The following is an 18,448-nucleotide window of genomic DNA, read 5'->3' as shown; positions in this document are numbered from 1 at the left end:
TTTTATTTCTAGATGTGGCTGTTAATGGATAACATACAGGTCTTTATGCACATATCATCTGTGATTTGATTCTTCCATAAAAATGTTGGCACCAACCATATCTGAAATTCATATATTAGCACAACTTACTCTGCCCTGGTACCAAACTACTAGGTCTACATGTAGTAACTATAGATAGTCAAATGAATGAACTCCTTTGGTTTTATACAATAATAAGCTTCTATAATAATTTTAAAATTTGTTTTTTGTTTAAAAAAGGTTACCCTTTAGAATCTGATGTTTAAAAATACTGATATTGTTTGGCATTATTCTATTGTTATATATGCATCTTGATGACTAGTAACAAATGATTCCTCAAATCATGATTTTATGAAACCAGAAAAACTATCAAAGTAACTTTATTTTAAAGGAATTTTAGCAGTTAGTTGTCAGGACCTTGTGGACACCAATTTTAGGTTGAAATAAACACTTGAACACTACTGTAAAAACAACATAGTATGAATATTGCGGACCTGTGGATATATATATATTTTTAAAAATATCACTCCTCCTAAAAAGGGGGGTTTGAAATATTCAAGTAATGTAACAGAAAACAATGCCTTTGATATAAGATTAGGTAAAAGCCACACAATTTTCTCTTCACTCAGTTTGGCCGAGGAACATTGCAAATCTTAGAGGCCAGTTGATGTTTGCTTTTTCATGCTCCGTCGCTGAGCTAAGCTGGAAGCAGCAACAGGCTCCAGAATTGGTTGACAGGTCTTATGAGTAAGGGAAGAATATGTGGCAACCAGTGCTCCCTAAAATAAAGACAAATCATTACAAATTGAGTAACAATTGTTGGAAACAAAAAGAAAAAATTTGCATATTATATCATTAGACATTTAACTAGAACAAAATTATTCCCAGAAATATAACTGAGTATGCTTGATATATTCATCACTGCTCCCTTGATGAATAACTGATTCCTTTTATACTTTCCATTTCGACTACTATGCTTCAGAAAAATCCTCTTAAAACAATAAAATATAAAATCTGGATTCGATGTCTATGAATCTAGGTACTATTTAAATGGTTATAATCTAAGAACTAACAGCAGTCATTTGTTTCCATATGAAACTTCTTTTTTTTCTTTTTTTAAATTTATTTTTTTTTTAATAACATTGTATTATGTGACACAGTTTTATAGGTAGTGGGATTCCTGCCACCCCTCCCATAACTCTCCCTCTGTGGTGGATTCCTCCACCTTGTTGCGTGAGCACAGTTCAAGTTCAGTTGAGATTCCTTCATTGCAAGCATATACCAAGCATAGAGTCCAGCATCTTATTGTCCAGATAGGTTAAACGGCTTCTTGGGGAAAGTGATTGGGTTTTTACTCTGTTGAACTTCTATTTAGTCAACTTCTAGCTCTTTCAAAATCAAGGCAAATAAAATTAATCAATTAGTATACTATCATCAGAAAAACAGTAGTAAAGAAAAGTTAAGAAAGTAAGTACAGGGGCTAGTGTTGTGGCATAGCACATTAAGCCTCAGTCAGCAATAAGTATCCCATATGGGTGCTGTTTCAGTCCATACTGCTCCAGACCGCTTGGAAAAACAGCAGAGGATGGCCTAAACACATGGGCCTCTGCCATTCATGTGGGAGACCCAGAGGGAGCTCTTGGCTCTTGGTTTTGGCCTGGCCGAACCTCAGCAATTGCAGCTGTATAATGAATAAATCAATGGACGGAAGGCTCCTTTTTCCATCTGTCCCTCTCCTTTTCTCAATCTATAACTCTGCTTTTCAAAGAAGTAAATAAAACTTTTAAAAAGCCCATGGTTATCCACCAAGTTCAGTAAAAATTATGCTTCAATGTTATAAGCTGCTAAGTATTAAAATGAAAATAGACATGAGACAGAGGAATAGTACCCTATAGCCACTTTAAGGTATATAGCAGCCAGACGAGTATAAACTAAAACAGAAATGTCAATGAAGTAATCACAGGATGTGGTTAAGAACTTGTATTTTCCAACATATTGGTCACTCAATACCATGTCAATTAACCCTATAAGGTTGTACACTATTGTTGATGTTATGTTGTGGCTTTTTTCAAAAAAATGATCTTACTTAGTTGATTAGGATACAAAGGGTCAAGGGCTACAGGAAAGCGGGTAAGACCATTGTTTCCACACTAATATCATCATTTTTTCCCTATATCTGGGGTCAGGGGAGAAACAAAGGGAGAAGCCCCACCCAGCCTCCCACCCATCCCACATTCCCGATGTGAGGCTCACTCTGAGGGTCCTGCTCAAGCAGTTTTGATTGTTCAACAGTCCTAATTGCTCTCAATCTCGCCATTCCAATTGCGATGAAACCTATGCAGAATCCACTGGCTGACATAGTCTCTTCATGGTTGGGGTTCTGAGATCAGCAGTTCAGTTGGAGGGATGCCCAAAGAAACTTCATCTGAGGTGATCCCAGACCTAATTCTTGTGTGAATTTGCCAGTACAGGGTCTGCACCATCTGTAACCCCAATCAGCTTATGCACATGCTGGTCATTGCAATTGCTGGGTCAGTTCTGTTTCCAGCACTGTCTCCTACTTGAACCAATGGGTGTTGTAGTCCAGCTCGATCCTACCCATTTCATACTTGGTCCTCACGCAAACCAGTGGGAGCTGCAGCCTAGTTGGGGCGACTCCTCATAACCCCCACCAGGCCTGCTCTTACCCTGGTTCCCATGCATGCCAGTACGTACTGCAGACTTGTTCAGTCTGTCCCACATCCCATTTAGCTCTCATACTTGTCACTGGGCATTGAAGCCTAGTTCAACCCAACCAACCTACTACCCAGCCGACACACATACTGGCAGGTGCTATTCTGTCTAGCCATCCCTGTCCCTGTCCTGGTTTTCATGCTCTCCAGTGGGAGTGGTTACCCACGAGGGAGGTGCCTACTATCTGTCTCCCTACTAGGCCACTCCAACTTCTGGATTGTGTACTCTCCAGGTGGTTCTGGAGTTTAACTTGACAAATTTAGCCCCCCAGTGCCAAACTCTGCCATCTGACGATGTGGCAAAGCCCAACCAACCCTCACCTACTCTAATTTTTGCTTACACCATTCTGAACAAGCAGCCCAATCTGGCCCTTCCCCAATTTAGCTCACATGATTCCCACAGGTATTGTAGCCCTGCCTGGTCTGGTCTGGCCTCATCCCAACTCATGCTTTCCAGTGGGAGTGGTTTTCTAGCAGGGGAACCCACATTCCCACTGACAGCTTTTCCCCTTCCCCCTGGTTCTCATGTGGGCTGTTTGGGTGCTGCAACCACATCTGGTACAGCTCACCTCACCTTGGCATTCCTTAATGTGCACTGGCATGTGTTGCAACTGAAACTGAAACTGGCCTGACCCACACTCTGTTATTGCGCTCGGATTCACCAGTGGTTGATGTGAACTGGTGCAGCCTGGTCTGCCCCTGACCTACACCATATGTATGATGGTAGGTATCTTCCTCTTGCCTGGTCTGGGTTGCTCCAGATCATGCTTTTTGCGCTCACCTGTAGGGGCTGTGTTCCGACCGAGGAGTTTCCCAAGCTCCTCCTTCAGAACCTCTCCCTATGCCAGGTTTTGCACATAATGGTGGTTTCATGGGCCAGTCCTCACTGCTGGCCTTCAATCCATTCCACTTCTTGGTGGTGGACGTTTCACCCCAGCCAAGGCTTGTCCATACCCAGACACTGCTCACACATGGCTCAGTAGGGGCAGAGACCCAGCCTATTCCGTCCTACATCTACCCAGGTTCTCCAGAGCGCCAGATGGTGCTGGTGTCTAGCCCAGCGTGGTGCACCCAGCCCCCCAGTCCACATTTGTGCCTAGGGAGATTATAGCCATATCTAGACCGGAACGCAGCCCCCACTCCAGCCTCCGCACCCTCCTGTGGGAATCCCAACCCAGAAGTGTGTACTCTCACAGCTCCCGAACTGAGTCTATTCTCAGCCCAATTTAGATTGCACATCAGTGGGTACTGTGACCCAGTTGGCTTAGCCCCTCACCTGTCTCTGCCTTTGCCTTCGATGCTATGGCCTAGTATCCCTGCCTCATGCAGACCAGTTGGTGTAAGAGCCTAGGTTGGAATGATATGTGCTCCATCCTGATTTGTATTCTTTTTTTGTGAGTTGAAGTTTGCTTGGCCCCGCCCAGTCTGCTCACTTCCAGTTGCAGCTCGGCCAGCCACACATCCTATTGTTGGATGCACCTTTGGGTGGTGCTGCCTTGACCTGCCCAGATTGCCATAGGTTCCTTTACCTGTAAGTGATGGCAGGTGCCATTGTTACTCCTAGCTTAGCCCATCACCACCCCAGCTTGCAAGCTAACCTGCAGGACGTATATTTCCATAGGGTTGGGCCCACACTTTCCCCCCAGATAATCTACCCCCAGACCTGGTTCTCTCCAGTGCTGGTTACTGTCTTGACCCTGCCAGGTGTGACTCGTCCACTATTCCACCACCCAGTCAAGTAATGGTACCTAGCCCTGCCAGACAGGCCCCCATCCATAGCTTTCGTGTGGACTGGTGTGTGGCAATCAGTGATGCTCAATGCTAACAGCCCATCTCAGGATTCCTAATTTGGCTGGTGATTCAGTCTGGCCCCAATAGATCTTATGGACACTTCCCTCCAAACCATCAGGTCTCTGCTCCCACACTTGATAGAAAGTTTCATGATCCTGTTACTGGGAATGACCCAGAATTCATCTCTCACCTACACTAAAGCTGGACTTATTCATGTGTGTCCCTAAGCAGCAATTTCATACCCTAAAAACCCCAGAGCTTGCCACTGGGTGCACAGCAGGCAGAGCCTGGCAACATTTGGTGCACTGACTATCCAAAGTCAAGGACTCAGTCTCTGCGTTTTGGCAGTGGCTCTGACCTGAGTCCCCAGCCTTGGATCTGGCCTGGCAGGGGTACCTCCCACAGCCGCCACACTGCGGGGAACCGCAAGTCGCCCCCAATCCCAAGGTCCAGACTCCATGGCTCTTAATTGGTCGGGATGATATTCTGCCAGCTCCGCTTTTAGACCAGAGATGGTCTCCCCAAGAAACTGTTGAAATTATCTGGACAATAACATGCTGGACTCTATGCATGGTACATGCTTGCAATGAAAGAGTCATGACTGGATTTGAATTGTAATACTACAACTAGGTGGAGGAATCCACCATAGGGGGAGGGTATGGGGAGGAGTTGGGGGAATCCCAGACCCTTTGAAACTGGCGTAAAATGAAATGTAATTAAAACTATTTTTTTTTAAAAAGCCCATGGTTGTATTTAAAACAACCTAAACCAAAACTATCTTTAAAAAATAAAGATACTTTAAACAATTATCTCTGACATCAATGAATGCTATACAATGGCATTAATAAGCTCTTAGAAAGCACATAAAAGGATGTGCATTTTACCTTTACAACATGGGATGTATCATTTCTCTTTGGTTGATCATTCTGCAACCGGTTACTGTGGGTTATCCATGAGTGCTTTAGTATTTGCTCAGTAGTGTACCGTTGATGAGGGTCCATATGGAGCATATGGGAAAGCAAATCCTAAATTAAACAGAAATACACACATGTACATGTTGATGTATATAATCACATGCATATAATTATATGTCATTTCATACGCATGTCCTCAAAATATTAAAGGACTCAACTTTGCAATCTGTATTATTTGACAGAATATTATTTGGCAAAACAAAATTAATATTCTATACATTTAACTTTTAAATGACAGTCTTGAATGGGTTATTGAATATACAGTAAATCCTCACTTATAATTTTCAACTCAGAGGACTCTATAGACCTGGAACACGGATAGTGAGGAAGGAGGAAAATGAAACATAGAGGAACTTATCCTGGAATGTGCTAAATTGCCATGATGAAAAAGGGGCTACTGGACTGCTGGTAAGCTGTACTTGAAAGTGTAAGGGTATGTGTATATGCAGGAGAGATTCTTACTGTGTGAATCCACTCAGTATCTGGGAGCTTACTGTATAACATACCATGCAAAGCAAAAACATAAATCCAATCTTAGTAACTGGCTGCTAGCATAGTAGTGATAAGAACATAGTAAGCTTTTAATCTGTAAATATGCTTATTTTACCTGTTGAAAAACATGTTGTGAATTTAACAACACAGTGAAATGCAATTTTAAATGTATTACATTATGCAATGCTTTTAAATAAGTTTTTTTTTTTTATTTGAAAGGTAGTTATATAGGAAGGATCACTCCTCCAATGGCCACAACTGTTGGAACTGAGCTGGATCCGAAGCGAGGAGCCAGGAGCGTCTTCAGGGTCACCCAAGTGACTGGAGCCATCCTTCAGTGTTTTCCCAGGTTCATTAGTAGGCAGCTGAATCAGGAAGTGAAGCAGTTGCCACATGAGACAGCACCCATATAGAATGTGGGCACCACAGGCAGAGGGTCTACCTAATACACCATGGTACCAGCACCTTAATAATCTCGTTCTACCAAATATCAGCTAGAAAAAAAAGTATACATACCCTAACAAATATTTTCTACTATACAAACAAAATTTCTACCTGTGAACTTCTCAAGAGCAGACGGAAGCAGTGAAATGAAGGACTCTGAAGACTAAGATAATAACTTAAAATTATTTTAAGGAGTAGGAGAGCCAACCAAGAAAGACTGGGCAAAGAATGTGAACTGCTCCCAATGCTTCCCAGGTCAGGTTGCCAATCCCTGTAAGTTAGTCTTCACCTGGCAAAGGAGTAAGGACTTTTTTTTTTTTTTAAATTCAAACGCTTAGGGCCCGGCGCGGTGGCGCAAGTGGTTAAAGGTCCTCGCCTTGCACGCCCGGGATCCCATATGGGCGCTGGTTCTAATCCCGGCAGCCCCGCTTCCCTTCCAGCTCCCTGCCTGTGGCCCGGGAAAGCAGTCAAGGACGGCCCAAAGCTTTGGGACCCTGCACCCGCGTGGGAGACCCTGAATAGGCTCCTGGCTTTGGATCGGCATGGTATTGGCCCGTTGCGTTCACTTGGGGAGTGAATCATCGGACGGAAGATCTTCCTCTCTGTCTCTCCTCTCTGTATATCCACCTTTCCAATGAAAAAAATAATAAAAATAAATCTTTAAAAAAAAATTCAAACACTTAAAAGTAGCAGAAGTTAGGCTTTAGACTAATCTGAGTAATGAACTAGCAACTTCCAAAGCCAAGTATGAAGCATTTCCCAAGTCAGTCCTGGGAACAGCAAATAGATGGGTTTACTTCTAGTCCTTATACTGGGTCCTTGGAAGATCTAGCTTTGTGTTAGTGGCATTTTCCTCAGGAGAAAAAAAATCACAATCTGGGGCCTGTCACAATGGCTCAGTGACTAAATCCTCACCTTACAAGCACAGGGATCCCATATGGGTGCCAGTTCATGTCTTGGCTGCTCCAATTCCCATCCAACTCCCTGCTTATGATCAGGGAAAGCAGAGGGGATGGCCTTGGGACCCTGCACCCTCGTGGGAGAACTAGAAGCTCTTGGCTCCTGGCTTCAGATTGGCTCAGCTCCAGCCCATTGTGGCAATTTTGGGAGTGAACTCAGTAAATCTGAACTGCCCTTCCAATATAAAAAATAAATATAATTTTAAAAATAACCAAGAAGAAAATAAGAAACTAATCTGGTGGTAGTCTGCATACTTTGCATCACTCTAGTCAAAGAAGAGCTGAAGCCAAGCAATCACTCTGCCTAACCTACAATCATGATCCTTGACAAATGGCTGGATGAGTTTGCCCTGACTGTGATAGGCAAACTAAGGTGCTCCTTTTCTATGTTAAAATATTTTGAAAAGTTATATTTTAGTGATACCTTAAAACACTGTGGTCAATTATTTATAGCTTTTGTCTACCCCTATCCCTTGCTGGCCTAGAGTGTAAACAGCCTCAATAAATATCACAACCAATGAAGTTTAAGTTCTTCCTCTTAGCTTCCAGTGCCCTTTTCAATTCTTTACTAACCTATCACATGGGTCTTTACACAATCCTTACCAGGAAATATGCTGATCTAACCAAGTAACCTACTCCCTACACCTTCAAATTTTCCCATCTACAGATGGGGGACAAAAGAATATGCACCATCCTCTTTCCCTGAAAAAAAAATCAATGGCAAATTTCTGGCTTCCAATAATGGGGTTCCTTCCACCAAAATCACGCTTAATTTCCCAAAGTAATCAAACATGTATTCTTATTATGGCCCATGCCATGGATCAACAGAAGCACGATCTATTTAAAATAGATAAAAAGCATCTTGTCTAAGTATTCCTTTTTGACAGCAAATGGCAAACACAGATGGGTAGTCCCTGCTTAGATGTATCTGCCTTCAAAGAGCCTTCTTTTGTGCCTAAACCTGGGCATGGTACTTCTTACTCTTCCTACCTCTGCGCGTACACAGATTATACTGTTACAATGTCTTTTTCATTTACAGTCTCATCCTACTAAGCTTTTTAGAGCAAAATATGATCTATAATTACTGTGTGTCAAGCATCTAAAAGCATTCATGGTAAGTAGTAGACATTTAATTAATATTTAATGATAATAAGTTATGCCCTGGTTATACTGTTCATCAAAATTACATTCATATGAAAATAAAACTGAAAATAATTTTTAAATTAATGAGTGAATATTTGTGGCAAATCCCATGCAGCACAACCTTGTACTAAATCAAAATTTTACATGATTTACAAATCTTAATATGAAAATATAGGCATGTAAGTACAAACTGGTAAACTTATATATTTCAAAATTAGTACTAAAATAAAATTTCTAAAACATTTTTTTAAAGCAGAGATAAACTGAAAAGCTGTTATTTTAATGAAATGGACATTTGCATAAGGTATACTGGAAGAACGTGCAGAAATAAATTGAAAGCTGATAATAAAAATAAGTTAACAATGAATTATTACAATAGAAAAGACTTAAGCAATGATAAAAATGATAAAATTCCTTTGGTCCATGCCTGCAATGATGGACATATGACTGTGTATGAAGAACTATATTATAGTAATGACATAGGGGAACTCAGTGAGGAGGGGAGGGAACTGAGAGGGGATAGAAGAAATCCCAAGGCCTATGGAACTGCATCATAAAATGATAATAGTAAAAAGAAGTAAAATTAAAAATAAATTCCATTGGTCCAAGGACTTCAACTATTGTCCAAAATGAAGTATCAGGATTTTTTTCTTTCTAAGCTGTGTGTTTTTAATATATTTTTAAATTAAATATATGATACAGTTCTTTAGGGTTTGGGATTTCCCTTTCCCCTATCCCCAAAGCCTCACTCCCCCTCACTGATACTCCCTATATCACTACAATAGTATAGTCCTTCAGAATCAGTAATGAGTCCATCATTCTGCTATTTAAGTATATCATGACATTACAGGCATGGACAATGGCAGAGAGGCCAGCATCCTATTGTCAAGATACATTCAATAGTTTTACTGGGGATCCATCTTAATTTGGAAATAGATGCAGACTGCATAGTACCTTAAAATCTGGACATGATAGTCTATACTATACAGTTATTATACATTCCCTTAAATGAAAAGCCATAAGACAAAATCAACAACTGAGAAAAAATAGGAAATTTACAACATGAAGTTAGATAACATGCTAATGAATGATCAATGTGTCACTGAAAAATATGAAAAAAAAAAACTAAGACCTTCCTGAAGTAAACAATGCTACTGTAGATCTATGAATGTGTGAGGAAATTAATAAGAAAACCAAAAAACTTTCTTTTGAATGAAAATAAAAACAAAAACATCAAATTCATGAAGACACAGTAAAAACAGTATTGAAAGGGCTACTGATCTCATATTTTGCATAATGGTAGACTTCTATCAGAAACAACATTGGAATTGACTTGTTTCATTGAACATAACGGTCTCTAGTTCGGGCTATTTGGCTGCAAATGGTAAAATTTCATTCTTTTTAATGGCTGAATATTTTTCCATAGAGTAGGTGTACCACAGTTTCTTTATCCACCCATTTCTTCACAGGATTGCTGTCTTCAATGACAGGGTCAAGATTTACCCAACTATCTAAAACACCCCTCAAAAAGAATATAATGGATGAAAATAGTTTTCACAATAGATGTTATACATTAAATGAAACTGATCTCTAAGCAATGGTAAACAAGCAAGGTGATCTTACCACCTTGATAAAGCTATGCAAATAAAATAAATCTAGGAACAACATTCAAATTTAAGGTGAGAAGAAAGAACTCAGAATCATAGGAGACCAAGCCTGAGAGAGCTCGCAGACTTAGTATAAAAGATATAAAAAGAGAAACAGAGAATTAGAGCTGAACAGTGGGTCATTTTTAAGCATTCATCAGATTATTCATATACATATATTTGAGGGAAGAAAATCTGAAGGCCTTGAGAACTATCTGAAAATACTTCATGAAGGGAAAGTGTTAACTTATACAGGTAGGTCCCATACATTTGTATAATTATGTCATTTAAAAATATTTCCTCTTTAAAAGATTGGAAATTTATATCTAGAGAAAATTAGATATTTTAACAATATTGCCTGCTTGAATCAGACAAGAAAAGCTCATGATTTTCAAGTACTCGGTAGAAGAAATGGAGGCATTTTGCCTGAACAATGAGTAGCCAAAATCCTACTACTGCTCTGTTCTAAATCTTGGGTAGGAAAAACACAACTTTTTAGCAAGTTAATTTCTACCCAGAATAAAGTTCACAAGTATTTGTAGGAACACATTATCCAACCAGGTAGAATTCACTATCTCTGGCATCTGAGCCAAATTAGTAGGCAGGCCCAAAGTAGGAGCCATTGTAGCATCTTCTACAAAGAATCACAAAAACAAATACATAGATGCATTTCAAGGTAAGTGGTACTTGTACCCAGCATGCAACAGATGGAAATTTGTAAGACACTGAGATCTAAGCACCATACATAACAAGTGGAACAAAGCATACTGGACAACTGCAACCTTGAGTCTGTGTTTGTGGGGACTACTACTTGTAGGTGAAATGGTGACTAGTGTAGTCCCAGTGGGTCTATCACCACAAATACTGGCAATACCAGCTAGAGGGGAGTTCTACAGATATCACAGGCTAGGAGTAAAGTTGAAAGAGCTATCTAGAGTCTGCAAGGCAGCTTTGCTTTAGGGAGGCATTGTCTTGCATTGCCTACTCCCAAACCCTAGAGCTCAGGAAGCTGCAGCTCAGCAACATACTGCCTTTGACCTCCAGTAATTCACAAAGCTGTTGGACTAGGGGTGAGTTCCAATCTAATAGGGACATTCAGCCGTTCGAGGCTGAGTAGCCATTGAGACCAAGGGCATGCCACTCCCTAAAACCCATCCAGGTCCCAAACCCTGTATCATATCTACCATTGACAGTGCAGATGGAAAACAAACAAAGCCAACAGCATGCATGTACAATACCATCACTCACACTGCTGGAATGGCCACACTACAGGCATCCCACCATCACTGCTGTGCATACCTACTCTGCCTAGGCGGATCAAGTACTTCCTCTCTTGTGTGCCTTCTGGAGACAGAAGGGGCAACTGACTACATCACCCTGTGCAATGCGGAAAGCAACACTAAAGCTCCAAACTGAAGCAAAAGCCAACATAGCCTACCAAATCATTACCTTCAGACACCTCTTCAGAAAAAAGCCATTTATTATGAAAGTCAAACTGAAGCAGTGGTATAGATAATTGATCAATCAGATATGCAATTGTTAATTTATATCTGATAAGAGGTAAATATCCAAAATATGTAAGATACTCAAACAACCCCATAGAGAAAAAATATCCAACGAAAAACAGACAGCAGATCTGAACAGACATTTCTCAAAGGAAGACATAAAAATGGCCATTGGTACATGAAAAAAAAATGCTCACTAATCAAAAAAATACATATTAGCATCATAATAAGACATCATCTGTTACACTGGCTATAATCAAAAAGGAGAAACAATAACAAGTGCTTGTGAAGATATGCAGAAAAGGGCACTCTGCACACTGTTGTTCGTAATGGAAATGAGTATGGTTGCTGAGGAAAGCAGCATGAGGGTTTCTCCAAGAACTCAAAGTAGAGCTACTATATGATCCAAAAATGTCCTGCTATGGTATATACTCAATGGAAGTGAAGTCAGTGTGTCAGACAATGACAAGCTCATGTATACTGCACCACTATTCACAACAGATAAGAAACAGACACAACCTAAATTTATATTAAAAAATAGGCTTCAAACATTAAGGGAGTAAAGCTTGAAAACACTTATGCTAACTCACGCTTAATCTAGAAAAACAATGTTGAAATAAATTTACCTGAAGCACAAAAAAAGAACCTTAGCTTGCTTAATTTATAAACAAAGTCTATGAGAGTAATTAAGAGTTACAAAGACATCATCTCACCACAGGGATATTAATAAAAAGTCAAAAATTAACAATGCTGGTGAGGATGTAAACAAATAGGAACACTAATATTCTGCTGATAGAAATATAAAATGTAAATTAGTGCAGCTATAATGAAAACAGTGTGAAAATTCCTCAAAATCTGCAAAGAAATTTACTATATGATAACAGCAATCCCACTTATGGGCATAGATTCAAATGAAATGAGATCAGTACACCAAAGAGATACTTGCACTCCCTTATTTACTGTTGCATTATTCACAATAAACAAGACAGAGAATCAACCTAGGTGCTCACTAATGAAAGAATGGCTAAAGAAAAGGTGGTATTTAAGGAGAAATGTCCACAGAGAATGGAATTAACATGTTTTCTTTGGTGCAGAATATTCTGAAATTCGTGCATACCAGAAGTCCTCAAAAAGCTCATGGAAATGCATATTTTGAGAAAACTACATATGGATTGGAAAAATGCACTTTTCCATGAGCTCTGACATATCCTCCTATATTCACAAAATTGAATAAGACAAACAAAGAAAAACAAAATTCCTCTCACTTGCAACAAAATGCATAGAGTACATTCTCTCACATGCAGAAGAATTTTTGTTCCATTTGGTATGTATTGATATCTTTGCCTTTTACAATGTTAAGCTTATGACTGTGAAGGGAAATAGAAAACTGTCACTGTAAAATTGGGGGGGGGGTGAGATAAGAGAAGGACGGATTGGGAGGTGTCACTATTCTTCTAAATCTGAATCAAGGAATATGTGAAATTTTTTCACTTAATATAAATAAAGTAACACAAACAAAACAAAAAATACTAACAAAAAGTGGATCTGAATGTAGAATAGTGACTACTAAAGGTTGGGAAGCAGATATAGGAAGACTAAACAATGGTTACCAAAACAAGAAACACACTAAGATGGAAAAAAATTAGTCTAAGCATTCTACAGCACAGTGGGGTAACTACACTTTATAATAATCTAGTACACATTTTATGATGAACTAGAATATGTTCAAAGACATGGAGGTGGAAATGCTAATTATCAAAATTTGATCAGCACACACTCTATAGCTTTCACATTAGACCCCCCTCCCAAATCAGTATAACTATATCGTGTCAATTAAAAAAAAACATTTAATTGGAAAGGCATATTTGGAGAAAGAAGGAGAGACAGAAGGGTTTTCTACCCTCTGGGTCACTCCCCCAAGTGACTGCAACAGATAGAACTCAGTTGATCCAATACCAAGAGCCAGGAGCCTATTCTGGGTCTTTCACATGGGTGCAGGGTCCCAAAGGTTTGGGCCATTCTCCTCTTTCTTAGGCTGTAAGCATGGAACTGGATGGGAAGTAGAGCAGCTGGGACAAAAACTGCTGCCTATATGGGATTCTGGTGCATAAAAGGGGAAGGATTAGCCAATCTCGGCATTGTGCCTGGCCCGTCATGTCAATCAAAATACATGAAATATTTACAGTATGTAAAAAAAAATAAAAATTACATAAAATAGTACGCATACAGAAGATAAAAAATATAATGAGGTGAAAAACACAATACAAACTGACCCAGAACTGACACACATTAGAATAAGCAAATAAAGAGGGTAGGGGCAGCCGCTCCCTCCAGTACTTATATCCCATGTGAGTGCATGATCAAACACTGTCTGCTCTACTTCTGATCCAGCTCCCTGCTAATGTGCCAAGAAAATCAGCAGAGGGTGGCCTAAGTCTTCTGTTCTTGCATTCACACAAGATACTGGAAAAAGCTCCCAGCTCTCAGCTTTGCACCAGCCCAGCTCTGACTGCTGTAGTCATTTAGGAAGTGAGCCAGAGGATGGAAGATCTCTATCTTCCCCTCCCCTCTGTAACTGCCTTACAAAGAAATAAATACATCAAATATACCTTTTTAAAAAAGAATTAGCAGACATGGACATTAAAATTGTTGCAAAAACTCTATTTCAGAACTTGCAAAGTTGAGAAAGAGATTTTATAAAAAGACATAATGCAACTTTCAGAGATTAAACTAAAATGTGAGATAAAAAAAGCAGTAAATTTGTCAGGAAGAAAAAGACTGGGAAAAACACAACAACAGACACTATCCTGAAGAACACAAAGTATAAGACCAACAAGCAGAAGAAAACAGTATCAATAAGCTCTGTGACAAACTCAAAAGGCCAAAATATATATGCAAATGAAGTTTTGAAGGAAAGAGGTATAGAAGAAAGACTGAAGAAATATCACCCCTCTAAATTTCCACGTTTAATGAAAACCAGAAAGCAACCAATCCAAGCTAAATGAAGCCTAATTATAAGGGGAAAATTACACAAACTTAAATCAAAACCAAACTGATCAAAACTCAACATGCAGAGAAATACTTAAAAGCAGGTATAGAAAAAAGGAGACATGCCACATACATTGAAGCAAAAGGAGAGGTTATCATTTATTTCTTGTAAGGAAAAAAATTCAAGTGTAAAGACTTTGTAGTAGTATCTTTAAATTATTGATAGAAAGATATCAACCTAGAATTTTATATTGAATGAAACTATCTTTTATAAACAAAGGTCAATATTAGCAAGTATGGAGAATATAACTTTATGATTAATAAAATAATAAGAGGATAAACTTAGAAACAATGTCAATGCTCATTTGAGAAACAGATAACCTAAACAGCCACACAACTGTTTTAAAAATTGAATTTATGGCTAAAATCTCCTAGATAGAAAATTCCAGGCATAAAGGGCTTTACTGGTGATTTTTAATACACATTTAAAAATCAGTAAATCTAATTCTATACAACTGTTTCAGGAATTTGGAGAGGAAGGAATGTTTCCCAATTCATTTAATGAAGTCAGTATTACCCTGGCACTAAAATCAGAAAAAGACATTGCAAAAATAGAAACAATATATCAATATCCCTTACGTACTCAGATGCAAAATCTGTAATAAGAAATTGGAACAAATCAAATCCACCTATATGCATTGTTTCCACGCTAATATTATCATTTTTCCCTGAACAAATTGTACTGGAACAACTAGATATACATGGACAAGTCAAGCTGACAACTTTGCAAATAATAAATTACAATGGATCATAATTCTAAAGATAAAACTCCAAACTATAAAATGTACATATACACACATATATGTATATGAAAATATCTGAACTCTTGGATAAGGCAAAGATTTTTTATTATGACATCAAAACTGGAAGAAAATTATGATAAGTTGATCTTTATCAAATTAGAAACCTTTGCTCTTGGAAAGAAACTTGAGAGAATTAAAGAACTATCCATAGACTGAAAGAAAACATCTGCAAAGCATAGATTTGCCTGTCAGAAGACATAAGAAGTCTCTGTACCCTACTCATCAAAGTATAGTTCAACACAAAAGTAACCTAAATAGACTAAAACTCAGTAAGGAAAAAAAAAATCCTACTCTACTCATCATTAAACCTTATACGAACTTTTCTACATGCGTAAGGATTCATAGGGATTACTGAAAGTTACAGGTAGTGATAAAGGTGAAAGAATAAGAATTTTAGGAAATGGGCTTCTATGAATATGGAAAACCACTGCAATTCTCTAAATTTTATTCATGTGGGCCTTTACTGCTAATAGGAAGTTCCAAGTATTAAATCTGATTATATATCAGAATGATTTAGACATTCTTAATATGACTTAATAGTTATTGAACATTCAGTAGGTACCACATATATAACATGTTTTTATACACACGAAAATACGTAACATGTAAGTTGCTTAATCTAACAACCCTGAAGCAGGTATTGTATTACACTTACTTAACAGCAAAAGCTGAGATCAAAGAAGTCAAGCATCATTTTTAAGTTCCCTAACTAAGCATCAGAGCCAAGTTTTACATCAAGGTAATGTGACTTCAGTCATGTGCGTTAGCAATTATGTACACTACCTCTCATTTTTCCCTCATCAAACTCAATGCCTGAAATTTATATAACTATGAACACTTTCTTTTTATGGTAATAACTATCATACAGTTAAGGCTCCATGTTTATAACATAAAGTAACTATTCATAGTAAATATAAATATCAAAATATAAATAACCCTGTTGAAAAAATGTATTTCATCATGAAATACAGTAACATAAATTTTTATTACATATTCACTGAACAAATTTTACTGAAATTAAGTACAGTGAAAACTAAATTATATAGGCATGTAATTCAACCAAATCCAGGGATACTTGAGCTAGGACTGCACTAGGCAAACTGTGGTACATAGTTAATCTAGTTTTTAAAAAGTGCTATAATTACTTTTGAGGTAAAATTTTGCTAAGCTATATAAAATTAAAGTACATTTTAAAAGGTCCTACAAATGTCATAGATACAAAATGGACAATTTATTTTTGAGGCAGAAACCTATTTACAAAGGCAGAGCATTCTCTTAATATGTCACTCAAAATGAGAATACAACAAATGTGGCTATAACAAAAGCACATGAAAAACATTATACTCATTTTTCCTGAGGAAGATATTAGCAGAGCATTGATTACAAATAAAGAGAATATGGTAGACTCAATGAATGAGACATGACTACAAAAAAGGACAAAACTCTGTCATTTGAGAAGAGAGCACATGGTTAGAATCAGCTTTTCTTACATTAAGTGAGATAAGCAAAACACAGAGAACAAAACACTGCTATCTCATAAGTGAAAAATAAAAAGTCATAGAAGTTAAGAGCAGAAGGATGATTAGTAGCAGCAGGGAAGCTTAGGGGTGTGGGAATGATGCAACTGTACTGTTACAGTTAGGAAAAAATGATCTGTTGTTCTGCTGCACAAGTAGGGCAAATATAAATGATAATTCACTGTATATCTTTAATAAAAATAAGCTACACTATTTTGAATATTTATGCAATATTGACAAATATTTGAGGATATGTTTATCCTGACTTGAATATTACATACTGCATATAGATGTTGAAACATCACATGATAACCCAGAAACATATATGATTTTTATGTATCAGTAAAAAAAACAGAGAAAAATAGTATGTAGTATCAAGTGGTTTCATAACAGATGTATCAACATTTTGCTAGTTTCCTTTAAGAAAACTGAAGTTGCTTCAGTAACTTAATTTATCTTACTTCTTTTAACCTCCCTCAGAAATAAGCAATAAGCTCTTTCGGACAGAATGACAAATCAGAGGACAGATGTCACTATATTAAATAATATTCAATGTAATATTCAATGAACTTTCTGGGTAACTACAGTGAGAGCAAAATGAACTCATCACTTTTCACAGAAATTTGTTACTTTGGCATGAGTAAGTTTTCATTTTTTCTTGAAGTGGATACTAGTAGTGCAAATCAATTTTAAAAAGATACTGAGATATAACAAGAGTGATTTTTTATGCATAATCAGACAGGTAGTTTGATAACCTGATTGGAAGAAAACCATGGCTCATTAAAAACTAACCTGATCTAATCAGTTCCTCAAAGATTTTTTTAAATCAATTTTAAGCAAAAGCTACCAAACTTTAGAATATTTTGAAACATACACAGGAACATAGTAATGTTTCTATTCTCACAGTAATCAAATAGCAAATTCATTAAATTTTGGAACCTACTGATTAACAATTTATCAGTGTGATCATGTGACTACGACTAAATATTTTTCATCAGTTATTACTCATTATTCACTACAAATATTTTTAACTTAATGGAATACATTAAGATTCACATTTCCTCATTATGAAAGATGACATTCTAAACATCATTAGGTACTTCCTTTTGACTTGGTTATAGATAACAACAAATATTTATCTTTCATAACAGAATTCTTAACTATCAAATATGCTTAAACTCTGTAATCTTTCTTTAGCACAATTTGGCAAAACATACTTATATGTTATAGTATTAGCAGTTCTACATGAATTTCAATATGTTTTAACTATAAATCTGCTCTGAATATATAAGCTTCTGAAAATTTAATTTTCATTACAGACTCAGTCAATAACACCTTTCTTTTCAGTCTTCTATTATCAAGGAGTTAAAGACATT

General features: G+C 37.7%; 1 protein-coding gene across 3 annotated transcripts in view; it reads right to left on the bottom strand.

Moving 5' to 3' along the window:
• Positions 1–382: 382 nt before the first annotated feature.
• RPS6KA6 (ribosomal protein S6 kinase A6) overlaps positions 383–18,448 on the bottom strand; it is a 114,549-nt gene continuing 96,483 nt past the window's right edge. For 2 of the 3 annotated variants that reach the window (XM_040999524.1, XM_040999526.1), the window contains 2 exons: positions 5,426–5,566; positions 521–797 (listed from right to left, as the gene is read on the bottom strand). In XM_040999524.1, the coding sequence (XP_040855458.1) occupies positions 672–797; positions 5,426–5,566 (267 nt within the window). In that variant the 3' untranslated portion in view covers positions 521–671. Of the gene's footprint in view, positions 798–5,425; positions 5,567–18,448 lie in introns of all 3 variants that reach the window. The other variant, XM_040999525.1, reaches the window with a different exon arrangement.

Source organism: Ochotona curzoniae, unplaced genomic scaffold (genome assembly GCF_017591425.1).
Source record: "Ochotona curzoniae isolate NIBS_2020 unplaced genomic scaffold, NIBS_Ocur_1.0 scaffold_1852, whole genome shotgun sequence".
NCBI lineage: Eukaryota > Metazoa > Chordata > Mammalia > Lagomorpha > Ochotonidae > Ochotona > Ochotona curzoniae.
The sequence above is the reverse complement of the archived record's forward strand: the minus strand, read 5'-3'. Positions and strand labels throughout refer to the sequence as shown.